The sequence below is a fragment of the Bombus terrestris genome, chromosome 12, assembly GCF_910591885.1.
Source record: "Bombus terrestris chromosome 12, iyBomTerr1.2, whole genome shotgun sequence".
Lineage (NCBI taxonomy): Eukaryota > Metazoa > Arthropoda > Insecta > Hymenoptera > Apidae > Bombus > Bombus terrestris.
In genome coordinates, this window is record NC_063280.1 from 3,289,362 (window position 1) to 3,306,710 (window position 17,349).

The 17,349-nt window shown below is 30.8% G+C and overlaps 3 protein-coding genes across 8 annotated transcripts in view; 1 reads left to right on the forward strand and 2 right to left on the reverse strand.

The window, feature by feature from the left end:
• Positions 1-322: 322 nt before the first annotated feature.
• Positions 323-5,618, reverse strand: LOC100651293 (type II inositol 1,4,5-trisphosphate 5-phosphatase). 3 transcript variants are annotated; one of them, XM_012314582.3, is made up of 19 exons: positions 5,396-5,618; positions 5,017-5,152; positions 4,742-4,922; positions 4,486-4,620; positions 4,285-4,400; positions 4,063-4,205; positions 3,814-3,987; positions 3,544-3,706; positions 3,283-3,461; positions 2,982-3,203; positions 2,770-2,905; positions 2,513-2,692; positions 2,356-2,452; positions 2,149-2,286; positions 1,981-2,078; positions 1,515-1,692; positions 1,312-1,439; positions 1,122-1,233; positions 323-1,052 (listed from the first exon to the last, which is right to left on the reverse strand). In XM_012314582.3, exons 2-19 carry the CDS (start codon positions 5,080-5,082, stop codon positions 886-888), a joined length of 2,613 nt encoding a protein of 870 aa, XP_012169972.1. In that variant the 5' UTR covers positions 5,083-5,152; positions 5,396-5,618; the 3' UTR covers positions 323-885. The 3 variants fall into 3 exon arrangements, with proteins under 3 accessions (XP_012169972.1, XP_012169974.1, XP_048267092.1); XM_012314584.3 differs by having other exon boundaries at positions 5,017-5,194; XM_048411135.1 differs by having other exon boundaries at positions 5,017-5,618.
• A 413-nt stretch (positions 5,619-6,031) lies between these two features.
• Positions 6,032-13,933, forward strand: LOC100651414. 3 transcript variants are annotated; one of them, XM_048411132.1, is made up of 15 exons: positions 6,032-6,151; positions 6,262-6,479; positions 6,960-7,194; positions 7,298-7,407; positions 7,468-7,500; positions 7,615-7,895; positions 7,974-8,244; positions 8,333-9,060; positions 9,313-9,585; positions 10,217-10,474; positions 11,041-11,349; positions 11,446-11,663; positions 11,740-11,856; positions 11,939-12,057; positions 12,137-13,933. In XM_048411132.1, exons 3-15 carry the CDS (start codon positions 6,986-6,988, stop codon positions 12,307-12,309), a joined length of 3,099 nt encoding a protein of 1,032 aa, XP_048267089.1. In that variant the 5' UTR covers positions 6,032-6,151; positions 6,262-6,479; positions 6,960-6,985; the 3' UTR covers positions 12,310-13,933. The 3 variants fall into 3 exon arrangements, with proteins under 3 accessions (XP_048267089.1, XP_012169977.2, XP_048267088.1); XM_012314587.3 differs by having other exon boundaries at positions 7,298-7,500; XM_048411131.1 differs by lacking the exon at positions 6,262-6,479 and having other exon boundaries at positions 6,056-6,151; positions 7,298-7,500.
• LOC100651536 (follistatin-related protein 5) overlaps positions 12,849-17,349 on the reverse strand; it is a 46,790-nt gene continuing 42,289 nt past the window's right edge. For both annotated transcript variants that reach the window (XM_012314586.3, XM_003399476.4), the window contains exons 7-17: positions 17,188-17,320; positions 16,857-17,017; positions 16,575-16,698; positions 16,213-16,506; positions 15,750-15,871; positions 15,433-15,570; positions 15,127-15,342; positions 14,893-15,043; positions 14,602-14,802; positions 14,378-14,524; positions 12,849-14,305 (exon numbers count right to left, since the gene is read on the reverse strand). In XM_012314586.3, coding sequence (XP_012169976.2) covers positions 14,076-14,305; positions 14,378-14,524; positions 14,602-14,802; positions 14,893-15,043; positions 15,127-15,342; positions 15,433-15,570; positions 15,750-15,871; positions 16,213-16,506; positions 16,575-16,698; positions 16,857-17,017; positions 17,188-17,320 — 1,917 coding nt within the window. In that variant the 3' untranslated portion in view covers positions 12,849-14,075. The remainder of the gene's footprint in view (positions 14,306-14,377; positions 14,525-14,601; positions 14,803-14,892; positions 15,044-15,126; positions 15,343-15,432; positions 15,571-15,749; positions 15,872-16,212; positions 16,507-16,574; positions 16,699-16,856; positions 17,018-17,187; positions 17,321-17,349) is intronic.

Here is a 17,349-nt window from a genome sequence, read left to right on the forward strand (position 1 = left end):
TGTTCCTCTCTATATATAGCTTTCAAGTTATTTGTTTTCATTTTTCCTTTTAATAGAATTCGCTATTTATCATTCCTGGTATTAATTTCAGAATATTCTGTAATGTATGAATTATGTATTTTGCGATATTCTAAAATCATTTTAATGTTTTGTGTCCTTTTTTCAAATTTACAATACATACGTGTTGAAACATTAATTTTTGTATTTAATCATTGTTTAAATTTTATGTATGGATTATTTTTATGTCTTTTTATTATATATGTAATTGTCATGATTTATTAAATTATGTGTCTATAAAATATTATGAACTACATTACTTATATACATTACAATTTATATGTATTTTTTAATAAAATTTTGATACAAAAGTTAACATGTATTGATAGTGTAGTTCTAAATAATCTTATATAATACAGTCATAAGCGTTGAACAAGTAATTTATATATTCAGTGTTATAGTTCTAAATATTCAATAATAATTACAAGCTGATATAAAATTAACTTAAATCAATACAATTTCTTGCTATAAATAAAGTCATGTATAATACATACTTAACCGTTTTAGGCTACAAAGACTAGATGAAATTATAATATGAATTTCTTATCTGATTATAGGAATATGTCATGTAAGCACACGATGTATTCATCATAAAATGTTTCTGGATTGGCAAGTTGTTTATATACGTGCATTATTTCATTATAAAAATTTTGTTCGCATAATTGTTAAGTACTATTATAGAAATATTAATGTCATAAAATATTTATTTAACATGCTGCTACCTATAAAATTATTTTCTCCTAAACAAAACATTTTATTTCGTTTAAAGCTTGCATTAGCTGCACTGCATTTAATAAATACTTGTTTTTAAGTTTTAAATACTAATTACTATCGGCCAAGAATAAAGTCGCTTTGATCATTTACTAAAAAGTGATAAACAAATGCAGCTTTTTTTCGGTCAATTGTTGCTTGGATGATCTGAGTACGACTACTTTGATTTCTATCACATCTACTTCTTGGTGGATCTCTTAAAAAAATTGATCCAAATATTGTTGCTACAATATAAATGAATAACAAATAAGTTTTTTAATTATAGCAATAAATAGTATAGTGTAGAGCCTTACCGAGGGTTTTGGCATCCAATTCATTATCTTGAGTATGATTTAATAATTCTTGCAAAAAATAACAAATATAAACAAAAACTGTTCTCCTTATTTCTGGAAGTTGCATTACAATCTACGACAAAATATTTTAAATAATAAGGAACATAACATATAGTATTATCTTTTCTTAAACAATTATAGATTTACACACCTGTTTGCACTGTAAATAATTTGTTGCTGCGGATAAGCATACACTATGAAGATTATACGGGATTAAAGGTTCTGCTGTAGATTCTAAAAGTAAAAGTAATGCTTCTGCAACTGAATGTACGCTACCAGCTTTGTAGAAGTTAAGGAATCAGAATTATTTATAATAATATATAATATTGTAAGTTAATATTTAGATTAGGATACGCATTGGATCTTGGCTCCAATTGTCTAGCCAATCTCTTATTGCTATAATTTCACTGGGAAGTCCGGGTGTCTCAAAAAGCCCCGTCGTTTTTATACCATGTCGATACAATCTGTCAACTAATAGCCATATTTCTTTAGGTATAGCATATGGTTCTTGAGAAAGATTTTTATTATTTTCCTACAATTCGATGAAATAAAGTAATATTAACTTAACTATAGTATTTTAGTTTTATTCTTTTATATACAGGATGTTCCATTTAAATTGTACCATTCAAATATCTTGGAAACTGTTGATGATATTAAAAGATATTTCAGATCAAAATTGAACGATTTGAAAGGACACATAATTTGATGTAAGAAATTTTTCCCAATTGACCAGCAGCATCAATTGAATTAATTTAAATAGGATACCCTATGTATATAATTTATATATATATATATATATATATATATGTAATACGCTTACGAGTTCCATTAATCTACCGATAGGAATTTCTCTAATTGGTACTGGAATGTGAACTAAAGCTTCCATTGAAGATCCGAAACAGCTTCTTTCATAAGTACCTAAGAAAATTATATAATCTGCCTTTTTGTTTCTTAAAAGCAATGTAGTAGCGACTAAAAGTATTGCTACCTGTAACAGTTATGAATATATCCTTTCCTCCCTCAAGATGTAAAATTAAAATATCATATAATTTATCTTCTCCAGAATTTAATTTACATGCCGATCTTTTGTCGACATATATTTCGAATCTAGTATCACATTTCTCTCCTAAATATGATGTATAAATAGGATTATAAAATATCTAATCAAGTTAAGAAAAAGAGGAAGAAATCATACCTGGTTTTATAAAACCTTTAAACGGTTCTATATCCAGCCAATCTTTACAATAACTAGCATCGCCTAATTTTTTTATGAATTCGAATTGAACTGGTACCTATGAACAGTATAATTATTATATACACAATAAGTGTATAAGTTTGAAAAATTTATTTACCTGGCCAGTATTAGCAATAATAAGTTCTTTGCTGCTAGGTTCAAGAAATTTCAAAGTATCAAATATGATTTCTGTTGTATCAACCATCACTTGTGGTAAAAATTCGTTTTCTAACTTATCAAGTTTTTTCATAACTTCTTCATGAATCTTACGATATTTTGTCATATCTATGATCCTGATCTATAAATTTTTAGATATAAAAATATAAAGCTCAAGAATATATAATTTATATATTATTAAAAAATATTTATATTTACCTGAGAATCAAAAATTGCACTAACGGGTTTATGATCCGAAATTTTTAATTCAGGATGACTTTTATAATCTATTGATGTAATTGCTTCACCTTTCCATAGTATACGATCACACCATGCTGGTGCTCTACCTTTCTCACTGTGATTATATACATTTATGCTCAATGAAAAGTTTTTAAATACAAAGAGAAAAATTGTAAATGTAATTGTGAAACCTTGAGTCCCAATTATCGGTGCCTGGGTCATATTTATATGTTGGTTTAAATGTAATTTCTGCTTCTTGAAATCCTTGTAAAACGCGGCCTAATCGTCGTTGTTGACCTAATTGATCTAAAGCTAAGATAGGAGCATAGTTTTCTGCATCTATATGTTGTTTAGCAACTAGAACATCCATTTCTGTTATTCGATAATTCAAGTCTCCTAACCAATAGATCTGGCTATATTAAAAATTTTTGTGTTTTTAAATATACTTCTATTAATATATACTCTGAAACAATATTTGAATAAAACACTTACTCATGATCTTTAAAACTTTTAGGTGGAACATATTTTGCAAAAGATAATCGCGCACATATATCTGCATAATCTTGATTTCGTCTTTCATATTCTTCACAATGTGCTGCTAAATGAGCATTAACAAAACAAATCGATGTATTGTGAATAGAGCAGCTTACTGCTACGCCTCCTTTGTTACCCTGATAAGATTTAAATTGCTATAATACCGCACATATTGAATTTTGAAGTGTTTAATCATTTAGAAGACATGATAAATATTACCATTTTACCCATGATACCAGTACCTACTGTATCAACTGATACATCTTTTATATAAGGTATATGACCATGTAAAGCATATATAAGTAACATCATACCGACTAATCTCACAATAGCTACTTGCTCATACACACCATCTGGATGAAGAGATTTTGCTACAACTTGCCTATAAACATATTAATAGCACAAATAGCAATAATAACTTTGATGTACTGTTCAATAATATTTTTAAATAATTATAAAAACGTAAATATTTCCTTATAAATTTTATACCTCCACTCTTCTTCTCTTGGAGTATCATTAAAAAGAAACGCTTCTTTAGTTAAATCTAATTCTTGAAATCCAATTGCATATACATCAGGAGGTGTTTTATCATAACTCAACCACTCACGCAATTTAATACCATTTGGCGGTTGGCCATTTACATTCCATGTACCAATAAATATACTATAATAAATTGGTTATAGACTGACAAATAGAAATATTTCATATTTAATAATATATAAGGAAAATAAAACAAACCGAAATGTTTTACTGTATGTATAATCATCTTCTTTGCATGCCATTTGATATCGTACTGCTGATTCTCTGGCAGCTACTGGTGATTTGCCAGAAGCAATGCTGCGTCTTGTTACAACTAAAACTGGACTTTCTAAATCTACCAACTATAAAGAATATTTTAAAATTTCCATTATTAATTTCTAAAAAAATATCATTATAATAAAAATTAGTATAACTACTAACAGGATCGGTATTATCTTGTATTTCTTCATTGGTATTAGAACTTAAATTACGTGTATTTCCTGTCAATTTTTGAACCCATAAAAACTCTGATGCTGAATTCTTGGTTTTTTGATATACTATAATGATTAAAAAACATATATTAACTATTAATAGAAAAATATTGTTGATAATATAAAATTAAATGATAAATAACATGATTACCTTCTATAGCCCTAAATATCTCAGACACTAAGGAGCTAGTTGCTACTCCAGGCCTCATTTCAAATACAAGGTGTAATTTCCTTGATGTAACATTCAGATAAACATCTAAACCATCTTGTTGCTTTTCATCAGTATCTAATAAATGAAATTTGATAAATTGTAGATAAAATATTATAATAGTTGTAGTTCAATTGTAACTTGCAATTACATATAAATTGATTATTAAACATGTAAACAATTAAATAAAATTACATACTTATATTACATTTAAAATCTTGATCAATAGGCAATACTCTTTCTATGGTAAGATCACTATAAACTTGAGGAGGTGTTCTTGAAGTAATTAAAATAACCAATGCATGAGTGGTTCCCTTGTTAAGAAGTGCTATAATTCGTGCAGCTTTAACCCAACCTTGTATTAATGATGCATCCATTGCCTTTATAAATAATTAAGGTTTTATAAATATATATCTTATATACATTCTTTAAAAACGCAAGAGACAATAATCTTGCTTTTTAATAAAAGGATACAATTATTACAGTCTCCCCTGAGACAAATTTCGATTGTACAATCATTGATTGTTCTGATGATGACATTTTTATCAATAAAGTATTATCTACTGCTTGAAAGACTTAATAGAAAATCCTTGTGTGGTGGATGAATACTCTTCATATAAGTGTCAAATATTAATGAAATTATAATTTAATTCTATCAAAGATTTATTTATTATTATGTCTAATAAGAGTGACAATAAGAATAATGTATATGCTTGTTTATACTAATAGTAATGAATCAAAATAATCTTACTAGTGTTAATAATATAATTTTCATAAAACTAAATAAAATGATTATTTTTTATTAACGAATTTTCGTCATAAAATGTTATTTTCTTTCCAGATCAAACATTACCTTATCTTATTTGTACTAAAACTCAGTTATCATTGCATTTTTTTCATATAGACTGCTATATCTTTTTAAAATATGTTCCAGTACAATTACTAATTAATTTATACTATATAGTTTAATTTATCACTGAGGAGAAAGGAGTGACAAAGTACGATAATTGACATTAGACATGATTAAATTTGTTTCCCTCGTGTGTGTCAAAGAAATCAGTAGATATATAGCTTTGTTAGTTTCAATATATGTATGGGTATTGTATATACATATATTCAATGAAAATGTGTATACACAAATGGAGTGTTTCCATGAGATAAAAGAAAGATAAAAGGATTTCTCATTAAACTCGTTAAAATCAGTTAGATCTAGTTAGATCTTCTGATTCATTTATATAAAATAAAACATTATTAAAATATTTACATTTTACACATGTATCTGTATAATTTGTTTACTTATATATATAATCAGATATAATTCTTCTGAAGTAAAAGAAATATGTATTGTTTTTTGATATATCCACATCGTCTTTCATAAAATAATTTTTTGTAGAAACGAAAGCTTTTATCAAATGTAAAATACAATTTTAGGCGCGCAAATGAAATTTCCCTAGGAAGCAGGAAGTACCTACATTATAAATTAGAAAATATGCCAACTTCCTGAAGCGCCGTAGGTAAATCTTCCTTTTCTAACGCTTCCATTGACCATGCCGTTTACTGCAATGGCGGTATAGATACTTCACGAAGAAGAAAGTGGATTTTCTGCAATGTAAGTGAATATTGTTTTTGTTTTTTCTTTTATGCATTCATATTAAATATGAAATTGTATGATTTTTCTGTGTAAATTTATATCGAACTTATGGTATTACAACATTACAGGATGATTACGATTTGAGTGGGCAAGGTCTAGTTGTACTTTTATAGACTATAGAATTCAGTTTCTTCCATATTGATCAGTGTACTAGCCAATATAACATAATCTTACTTATAAAAAACAAAAAAATCCAGTTACTGATAATAATTGTTCCTCAAGGAGTTTTCCGGCTTACAAGAATAGGACGCCAAAGAATTCGCGGTAATCGTACCCGACGTCTTAGGTTAGGATGATTTAAGTATTGTTTGATGATTTTATGTAATATAATATAATTTGCAAAAGTTTAGTATGAAATGGCATTTATGTTTTTATGTAATGTTCCTTCATGTTTATTTATCGTTAATTTTATAGTAAATAAAACATACTTAAGTAATGCATGTTATATTAACAAAAAAATAGAAGAAAAACAAAGCAACAAATAAATCTTATAAAACCTTTTTGTTTCTAGTAAATGTACTCTGTATTGTAATATTTCATAGTATTAGATATTTATACTTTCATATATATTAGGTTTGTATTTGTTATAGATATAAATTATTAATTTCATGAATTTTTGCTAAGACAAATATAAGCTTTTATTATTTTAAAAAGTATTAATATGGAAAAACTTTTTGAAGAAAATGTATTTATGTTAGAAGAAGATATAATGTTGATTTTAACAAATGTACATTGATTCTTTCTTTTGTAATAATTATACTTTTAGGTAACACTTGCTATTTTACTATCTGAATGGACAATAAGGTGGATGTCTCAGAAGTAGAAAATATTTCAATGATTGGATCGTCTGAAATCTTTTATCTGCCTGAAGTAGCAGAGATATCAGAGGTGTTAGATTCTACTGGTCTCAGTCCACTGACGTCTTCTTTAGATCATACTCTAACTCTTCAAGAAGATAAATTGCTTTCATCAGAAGTTAATATGGGAATCGAAGATACATGGTATCATTAATATTACTTGTTCAAATAGTTAGCAATATATATATATATATATATTGCTATATATAACAAATCATATTGGTCTATATCAACATTTTTGTTATAGGACTGAAGCAAATAGTTCTACATCAGATTATGCTATTCCACTTCCACCACCACCTGGTTTAAATGATTTCACAGATGTTGGTGCAGATCCCATTGGTGATAGCGGAACTGGTATAGAGTATGGCCCATTTTTACCTCCCGGTACTCCAGCTCTAAATAATTTGTTTTCAGAAGGTGGAGATTCTCAAGATGATTCTCCCATGGGTGTGTATAAATTCTTATGTATTTATGTATACACTTCTAATAGTTTCATTTTGAAATGAATTTCTTTATTAAGTTTATTGAATAGTAATATTTTTGTGTCTTTCTATGTTATAGAAGATGTAGTTTTACGTGCTGGAGTATGTGGTCTTCGTAATCTTGGTAATACTTGCTTTATGGCTGCTGGTTTGCAATGTTTGACTGCAACACCACCAGTCCTGCGACATTTTTTGGATTTACAGCAGGGGGGGGAAAAACTACCTCCTCCAGGATCATTGATGGCACATTTTAGTGTACTTCTTGGCAAAATGTGGTCTGGAAAATATAGTGTCCTTAGGCCTACTGAATTTAAACAGACATTAGGCGCGTATCATTCACAATTTAAAGACAATAGACAGGTAATTATAAGATATCTTTATAGATTGTTTAATTATTATTGAATAATTTAAATAATTATTATAAATAATAATTAACAGCATGATTGTCAAGAATTTCTTGCACTGTTACTGGATTCTTTACATGAACAAATGAATACAGCAAAGTGTACAAAAAATTGTCAAACTCCTTCGTCTACAACCACTGCCAACTCTATTAATTCAATTGAGAATTCAAATGGGAAAATGATGTCCCCAGTCACTGCCACTAGTAATTCCAATTGTAATACGGATATATTGGAAATGTATGATTGCTTACCATCACCAGAATGTCCAAATAGTCCTAATGTTACTATGGCAGGTTCACCAAGAGGTAAAAATATACTTAATATAGATTTATAATAAGTAAAAATTATATACATGGTACATACACAGAAATTATAAAAATTAATTGATTTTAGATTTAGGTTCACCAATAGGTGAATTAGATAGTATTGCAAATTCGCCACGAGGATCGCCTTTAAACGATGGTGAAGATGATGAAGAAACGCTTGATTCTGATGAAACTGTTGAAGCAAAGTCAAGTACGTTTATCCACAATGAAGTTGACGAAAAAAAAAGTGAAGTTGCACCCTCGTTAAGGCTGGAAACATTAATCGAACTTTCGAAAAATGTACCAAAATATCATGGTCTTTATGATATTCATAAAGAAGCGAAAACTAGCAATGCAAACTTTTTAGTAACACAACAAGAATGTAATAATGAGATTCATTATGATTCTCAAAAGTTTCCAAAGGAAAATGTTCGTAGAATGCCTTTAGACAATTCAAATCTAATGGAAAATCATGATTTTGACAATAAAAGTGTCAGTATCAAAAGAATAAAGGAAGTCAATGTTCAAAAAGTCAATTGTGGTGTAGATTATGCATCAAGTGGTTCTGATATAGAATATGATAATGGCTTAGAAAAATGTAATGTAAAACGTATGAGACTGGATGATCAGGAGAAGAATCATAAACGTGATGGTCAAGGAAGCATTAGTTCTCAATGTACACGAATGTCACAAAGCTATGGAAATGGTGCTATAGAGACACAAGATGAGCTTGAAGCTGACAAACATTGGGCAAAGCATTTAAAATCTAATAGGAGTATTATCGTTGATACTTTCCAGGGACAGTTTAAAAGCAAGGTAACTCTATTGTATCATATATGATACTTTATGTTCATACTATGGAGACTGCGTTGGGGTAATTTACACACATAATTGATTTTTACCGTAAAATGTTTCCTATATTAAACTTCAGCAGTTATACCTTCTTGCTTTGCGAAGCATAAAAAGCAGGTCTCATTTTGCTGATATATGATAATGTTTAAATTACAAATATACATGTTATTTATATATACGATTGAAATAACTTTCATTGTTATATTTCCTTTATAGGTTGTTTGTGCAGTATGTAATCATGTTTCTGTTACATATGAACCTTTCATGTATTTATCAGTACCGCTGCCCCATGCAATGGAAAGACAATTAAACGTTACATATGTTCCCGCAAATGGTGATCAACCTATAAAGTGTGTTGTTTCATTAAATAAGCAATCACGCATTGGGAAATTGAAGAAGGAGCTACTAAAAACACTTGGGAAAGAAAATATTGCAGTAAGAAATATTGCACTTGCCGAAGTTTTAGAAAATCATATATCAAAGATTCTGGTAAGCATATAGAGCTTAACTCTTCCTTAACTAATTCCTATTGCATGTATGTATATATTAAGAAATTTTTATTCGTTTAGTCAGTCCATTGTGAGTTTATGGTATTTCAAAGAAGTCTGCAGATTTAGTAGATATTTGGATAATGAGGTTACTAGGATAATCCTTTAATCCAATATGTTTTTTAAGGATGTATCAAGTTATTTGTTTTAATTAGGGATAAAGTTAAATTTTATTCCATATCATGAAAAACGGTGCGTGGGTCTATATGTTAATGCGAGAATAATTATGGAGGGTGAAGAAGGCGGCTTATCGAGTAGTCTCGATAATCGTTGATACTGCTCTCCAAGAGTAAATGTTGTGGAAGAACATTCTCGTAGCGTAAAGTTTAGTTACGAGGCTACATTCCATCACACAGATTCAATTTCTTTGTTTCTGTATTCTTTTATATATGTTTAATTTGGTTTTCGTTATATACTTTCTTGTTATTGGCCAACTATGGCCATCATTCCTCGATTATATTATTTTACCCTTGCACCGTAGGTATCGGGAATTATGTATCTTGTTTGCTGTAACTTATCACACTAGACGGAATTGTCATTGTTGGATTGTACATCAAGGTTTTACATTTAAGGATGACAATACACTCTTGAGACACATCAATGATACAAATCGATCTATATATGCCTTTGAACTCACGGAACCTCCTGATGCGTACACTTCAGTATCAGACGGTGGTGGAGATCGTATAACGGAGGCTGATTCCTGTCAAAAATGTACAGTTATGGGAGAAGAAATTCCATGTACAATTTGTCTCGAAGAATTGGACGGAGATTTGAAAAAGCATAGCGGAAATAGTTGCAACTTTGTTATGTGCGATACTTGTATTGAGGTAGGCTACTCTGTAGCTGAATTTTTCTAATGAACAGCATTAAACGATCAAAATTTCCTATTAATTCATTTTTTTACATTATTATTGATACTTTATTCGCATAATCGTAATTGGTATAATACGTAAACCCGATGATGAAAACGGCAGCTTCAATCTAGCGGAAGGGGTGTACAGGCAAGGTACATAGTTACCACGTTTTCACCTCGGGAAGGTCTGAGATTCAGTCAATAAACGTTCTAGCCGGACGGTATCATAAGGGTACGTACGGGAACCAGAAATAGCTTTTTGTTGCCAATTAGCCCAGGAAACTTCGCTCGAAGTAGAGGTGCTTGGAAACGAAAAGATGGAACCCCGTATGATTCGCTATTTGAGTACAATCCGCAAGCCAAAAGACTTATACTTTGGAACTCAATTCAGACTAATCTGAAGCTGCTGTATACTGAGGGTATTATATTATCCTTTAACAGTCATATCACATTGCAAAAATTGAACTTTAAGTATATATTTAAGTCTCACATGTTACAATGTAAACTTTGTAAGTTATTGTTTTATGTTTAATTTAACAGAATTACTTCAAAAATCAAACGGAACCGCAAATGTGTCCAATGTGTTCAACCTATATGACTGCATCATCCTTTATTAAAATAGATCAAACAGGCAGACCAAGACCTGCAATTAGGATCTTAAATGTACCATTGGTCTTGCGACATGATACAACAAATGAAACGACAAACAATCGTAAAGGAACAAAACTTTTTGGATATCCGCATTTAGTAAGATTACCTTCAAGAGTAAACGCTAAGGACTTGTATGATATTGTAAGAAAAAATGTACCACAAGAAGGAAATTATACACTTCATTTTGTTACAGGACAGGTTAGAATCTCTATTATTTTTTGTGGATATTAATCTCAATATAAATAGTTTTTGATATAGAATTAAATATATTAACGAATACACCTTTCTTAATAGGGGCATCATTGTTCTCGTTGTATGTATACTACACATTGTACAGGGTGCAGTGTACCCGAAACGGGTATGGTAATCTTGTGTAATGGTGATACTCTAGCTGTACGTTATACGGAACAGGTTCCTAAGACCGCATCGCCCATTGATCATGTTAGCGTCAGCAAACAAAGGCCTCATCATCCTTTGTCTTTATATGATTGTCTTCAAGCATTTAGTCAAAGGTAAAATTTATCATTGATGATTAAAATTTTCTAGTTCTACAAATTTTTCAAATAACTAATAAATAATATTTTATAGTGAAACATTAGACGAATACAATCCTTGGTTTTGCCCAAAATGCGAACGAAATCGATGCGCTACGAAAACTCTCACAGTTCATAGATATCCCAAGTTCCTTATAGTATATTTGAAACGGTATGTTTACTTTTGATTGTATGGCGACGTAAAGATAAAATTTGTTCTACAAAATAGGATAATTGTATTTTGTTTATTATAGATTTGTATTTTATGAGTGTACTAGTATGAAGTTAGACGATAAAGTTACATTTCCCTTGGTTGGTTTGAGCGTTGGACAACACTTATACGATCTTTATGCATGCGTTTGTCATTTTGGAGGTATATATCTTCATTTTATTTCATTCGTAGTTAAAAATGATGTAAGAGATGTTCTTATGTATTGTTAATGTATTATAAGGGGTCTCAGCTGGACACTATACAGCATACGCAAAAAATCCTCGCACTGATATGTGGTACTACTACAATGATGAAATTACGAGCAGACAAAAACCTCAGGAGGAAGATTTTAGCAATGCATATATACTTTTTTACAGTCGGCAAGGGACCAATTTAAAATCGTGCAATATATAACCAGTGCTGGAACAAAGAAACTGGCAAATAGATAGTGCCAGTGACATACAAAGTGTGAGAAACAGAAGAGTAACTGGGAAATCAAGAGAAGAGTTTACAAGGTGCTGCGTTTATATGTTGATCAGACTACGTCATATTGAATGGAAAACTGCTTACAAATCTTTCGATCTATTTTTCCTAATAATTCGTTCATGGTCTGCCTCTGTGTCTCTTTTCCTTCCTTATATTATTCAATTTGATGCTGTTCAATTCGCAGTAAACATTTTACAGACGATATAGCGAGCGGGATATACACGTGGAAATTGATTGACTGTCAATTGTATCTATCACTAGGGGTAAATTCTTGCATTTTATCGGTGATTGTTTATTGAATTGGAAGGTATAGTGTAATTATCAGATTGTTAATGACATTAATCGTGAAAAACAGCAGTTATGCAAGGAAGAGTTGATAATTTGGAAAGAACTAAGCGTATTTATACCAGATTAGTGCGTAAACGTACGTCGAATTTGTACAGTAGGTGATTAAAGTAGACTTTGAGGTTTTGAACAGACGTAATTTATTAGTGAATAAAGGCGAACGTTACGGCTAGACACACTTAAAAGTACGATTCTTAACGATGGAGCGTAACCATTCATTGTATCACTAATTCCTTTTTATCTGAATGGATACAAGACTGCTAAGATGTTCGTAATCTGCATGTACATTGTAGCAAAAAGGATTTGTATTTGCAGATTATTTATTAAATTAGTTTTGTTGTAATTTTATTACAAGGTATTCATTTTACTTGTTATATGCGCTCGTATTTTCACGTGTACAATGGACACACGCATGCGTTATAATACATAATCATCATACCCGTTGTTAATATACTATTTGTGGCCCGATAACTGTATTATACGTCTTTGCCGGATAGGTTACTGTAAAAATTATCGTAAAAGAAATGGTTCTAATTTTTCGGTTAAGACCTGCCAACTACGAAGTGATTATACTGTATTATATTTGTGTTCATTCGATTTATGTAATTTCGTGATTGTTTCTTGTTTTCTAATCAACTGGTTTAGCTACGATATACAAGTTATTGATCTTTGGCTATAACATTAATATCTCTTGATATCATTTAACGAAAAACTTTTAATATATCGTTAGAGATAAAAATTGCCAAATTTCTAAATTGTTTTGTTATATTGAGTTTAATAATATTAAATTTTAATAATTTATAGTACATGTTGGGTAAGAAATAACATTATTCTAATTGCTATTTGGAAGAATTGTAATTGTATTCTTATAGCCATCAAAAATTTATTCGAAAGAGAAATATATTAGTACAAAGATTGAGATATGCAAAATCGAGGGAAACTAAGGCCACCGATAGGGTAATGATTAGGTACGTTAAATATGTATGTAAAAGACGATCTTTGGTATGTACATTAAAAATCTTATCGTTAAATGTTTCGCGATAAATATTTGTATTGTAACGATCAAAAACGTTTATTTGCTCGATGGTGTCAAAAATACGCCGTTAATTATTGAAGAGCAGTACGTGGAAACTTTTTAGATATTTTAACGATAACCATGAATAATGGTATGTTGGTGTTAGAATATATTTCTCAAAATTTGTTTCAACCGTTCCTTTCTCTAACCTAACAAAACTACAATTATTCTACCCTTTTGTTCAAATGGTGATGTACATATCACTGTTTCTTCTGTGTTTGCCTACTTTTCTTTATCTATGCGCGCCGTGTATCGTTGTCAAAATTTCGATTGTTTAATGTAAAGACACTGTAAACCATACCACTGCTCCAGGATGTTCCAGACCTCCAATCTCGCAATTTATTGTTCGGGTTTCACCATTTAAAACAAATAGTGCATCACTAGATGGGCTGACCATATATTTACCAAATATGCCACTTTGTACAATTGGTCTATTCGGGTTTCCCCATTTTGTTAAATTAGGCGATGTTGCTTTACCCACGCCTGTTATCATTTCCACTTTACCTATAGTTAAAAATTAATGTTTTAACTTTTGATGTACTATTATATTATTGTGTTTTAAAATTTTCATCATACCGGTGGACAGATCAAGGAAGAGAATGTTTTCTTTGTCAATGGATGATGCGTAAATATCATAACCGTGCGTCGTTTGTGATGGATAGAGCGCGATATCGCTGATATTCAATGTCGTTTTTACGTCAAATGCGAATTTTAAACCATCAGCTAAAAAAAAAGGATTGGTTAATTGTTATGAGTAATACCGTTAATAATCTTATAAAGAAAAAATAAATTCTAGTTACATGATACTTCTTGTACGACTAGAGTTACGCCTGTGTCTTGTTTGTCTAACGTGACAAGGTGCCGAGAGTCGGGTGAAATAGTTGGTTTCCCTAAAAGATTTGGTTTGTATGCAAGAACGGTGTCAGTTAAATAATCTAACAGCAATTGGCCTGTTGGTCGGTTGGTAACCGGTTCTTGACATTCGATTACTACAAATCCATCTGAAAAAATTGTAAGGTATATTTATAAATTGTTTCAGTTATGTATCAAACATTTATCAATTTAATACATAACTAAAATAAATTACTCACATAGGACTGAAAATTGGACATTCACTGGAACACAATTATAAGAACTTAAATCAGCGCTACGTGTATATTTCATATTCTTTAAATCAAGTTTATACATGTTACGTTGATTCGCATGACTCACGTAACCGTATTTGAACACGTTCTCAATATCCTAAAAGATGAAAAGTATACGGTAATACTTACGTTTACGTAGTTTCAGAGTAGATGATAATTTTCAATGATTAAGAGACTTACTTGTGATTCAGGAATATAAATATTTTGGATTATATCAAATTGCGCATCGATAGGCTCTGGTCGAATTGCTCGGTGCTTTTTTTTCTGAGCAGCATCTTCTATTACTTGCACCGTTTTTACATCGATGTCTTTCTCGTTTCGCCAGTTCAATATCCATACTTGATCGAGAGAGGAAACATACCAGAGCTGAACAGGGTTTTTGTCGGTCGGTACCACCTAATATATAAAGAGAGTAAGATTTATTTTTAATCGTAGTAGTTGTATTTAACGAATAAAAGCAATATCAACAAATTAAAATTTACTCACATCGACTATAACCATTTGTATTTCACTGATGACAAGTACGCGATCTTTATCTGGTTGACTGACGTACACATATCGATTTGCTACATTAATCGCGCGTCCCCATGAACAAGGGACACCTTTAATGCCACACACGTATTCCTAAGTTACGAAATTTAATACATGAAAACATGAAAATGAATTTGTTAGTCCAGGCTACCGTTTATAATTATTAAATATTTGAAATTATTTGAAACTTATTGAACAATAGCAATCTCGACTATGAAAACTTAGAATTGTTTATACAACAGACAATTATTTAATAACACGTTTAATGTTACCTGTGTACCAGGTATCACATCCGTAGAGCGAATTTCATGTCGTGGTCGGCAAGCAGACGGTTCGTATACCAAAATGCCCCATTCGTGGAAAGAGAAGAATCTCCGCTCTTCGTTCTCGGTCGCTAGATAAGAACATAATTGTTATTAATTTATCGAAATTCGTGATCAATAAATGATCTATATTTTATATTTGTAGATACAATTACTTTTCCTTTTCCATTTTTCATTAACTGATACTGCGCTGTATGTATTATATTACCTTATCTAACATGTAGAAGAAGAACAGGTTTATACATATGCATAGTAAGTAACTAATTTATCACATAACTGATAAATGATATATATATATTTATTTATATTTGCGAATATAATTATATATCTCAGACAGAGAGACTATTTATTTTTTACTTTATGTTAACGTATAGAAGAACAGGTTTATACATACACATAACAAGTGACTTACTTGGAGTAGGTTGTTCCTGAACCACCAAGCTACTGATATCTCTTGTAACACCGCCGATACTACTAGCTTGACACATGTAGGCTCCAGTATCGGCGTAATCAACGTTTTTAATGATGAGTTTAGTACCGTTCCCAATGATATCGTACTTATCCGGTTGATCATGGTTCAGCGCCTCGTCGTTTTTCAACCACTGCACTCGTGGAAGAGGTTCACCAGCCACGTGACACCTTACGTTTGCTTCTTCTTTCAAACGTTTCGCTTGGAATCGCGGTGTTACCTTCACTTCGGGAATAGCTAAAAAGTAATTTCGTAAAAATGATCGTTCTTGCGTTAACGAATTTTGCAATATTCGTAATACTTACTGCGAATACTTAGGATATGAGTTTGAACAACGTCTTGATTTCTAACTGCGTGACAAGTGTAATTTCCAGCGTGTATCAGTTGCACTTTCGTTAGATAAAGACTGCCATCGTTGAACACTCGAATCTACCGAAGAAAAAAGTAATTATAGATTTATTACTGTTGAAGTATGAAAGTTCACTTGTCTATGACAATTATTAAATTATTATCGAATTATTTATTACAAAGATATATAAAAGGAGAGTCGTCGTCTTTTTTAAGAAATTGTTACTTGTTCATTGTACCTCAGGCTCGTTTAACGTTTCTAAATCAGCCCCATTGCGTCGCCACACTAACGGAGGTGGCGGTGTTCCCGTGACATCGCATTTGATTTCCACATTATCGCTTACCCTCGCGGATATGTGGTTTATCTCGAGGGACTTGTCCAGAGATACCACCGAGACACCTATGAACGATTGCGCTAGTTTAAAAGATACTATACGTACGTAAAGATTTTAATTCTATACAAATGCACGTATCTTGGCTTTCGTTATTAAATGAAAAATATCGCTGAACCTTTAAAAACATGAAAACTTGTGGCTACAATGGTTAGATCGAGTTTGAAAGAATACTTACTATAAAGTTTGCTGAATGCCATGTAAAATTCATTCACGTTCAGCTTTCCATCACCATCTGTATCGTCATAGCTGATCATGTGACCGAGATTGCAGCCTCTGCATAATTCTTCCAAGTCTTCGTTCTCCGCGAACTACAAATTACCATTTGTCACATAAAATA

Coding starts and splice junctions, on each gene's coding strand:
- LOC100651293 (XM_012314582.3), bottom strand. CDS start 5,082: ATGTCATCATCAGAACAATCAATGATTGTACAATCGAAATTTGTCTCA. Junction 2,453..2,512: donor TTATTGCTAATACTGGCCAG/GTAAATAAATTT, acceptor TACTGTTCATAG/GTACCAGTTCAATTCGAATT. Junction 2,287..2,355: donor TAAAGGTTTTATAAAACCAG/GTATGATTTCTT, acceptor CATCATATTTAG/GAGAGAAATGTGATACTAGA.
- LOC100651414 (XM_012314587.3), top strand. CDS start 6,986: ATGGACAATAAGGTGGATGTCTCAGAAGTAGAAAATATTTCAATGATT. Junction 7,896..7,973: donor AATTTAAAGACAATAGACAG/GTAATTATAAGA, acceptor AATAATTAACAG/CATGATTGTCAAGAATTTCT. Junction 11,350..11,445: donor TTCATTTTGTTACAGGACAG/GTTAGAATCTCT, acceptor CTTTCTTAATAG/GGGCATCATTGTTCTCGTTG.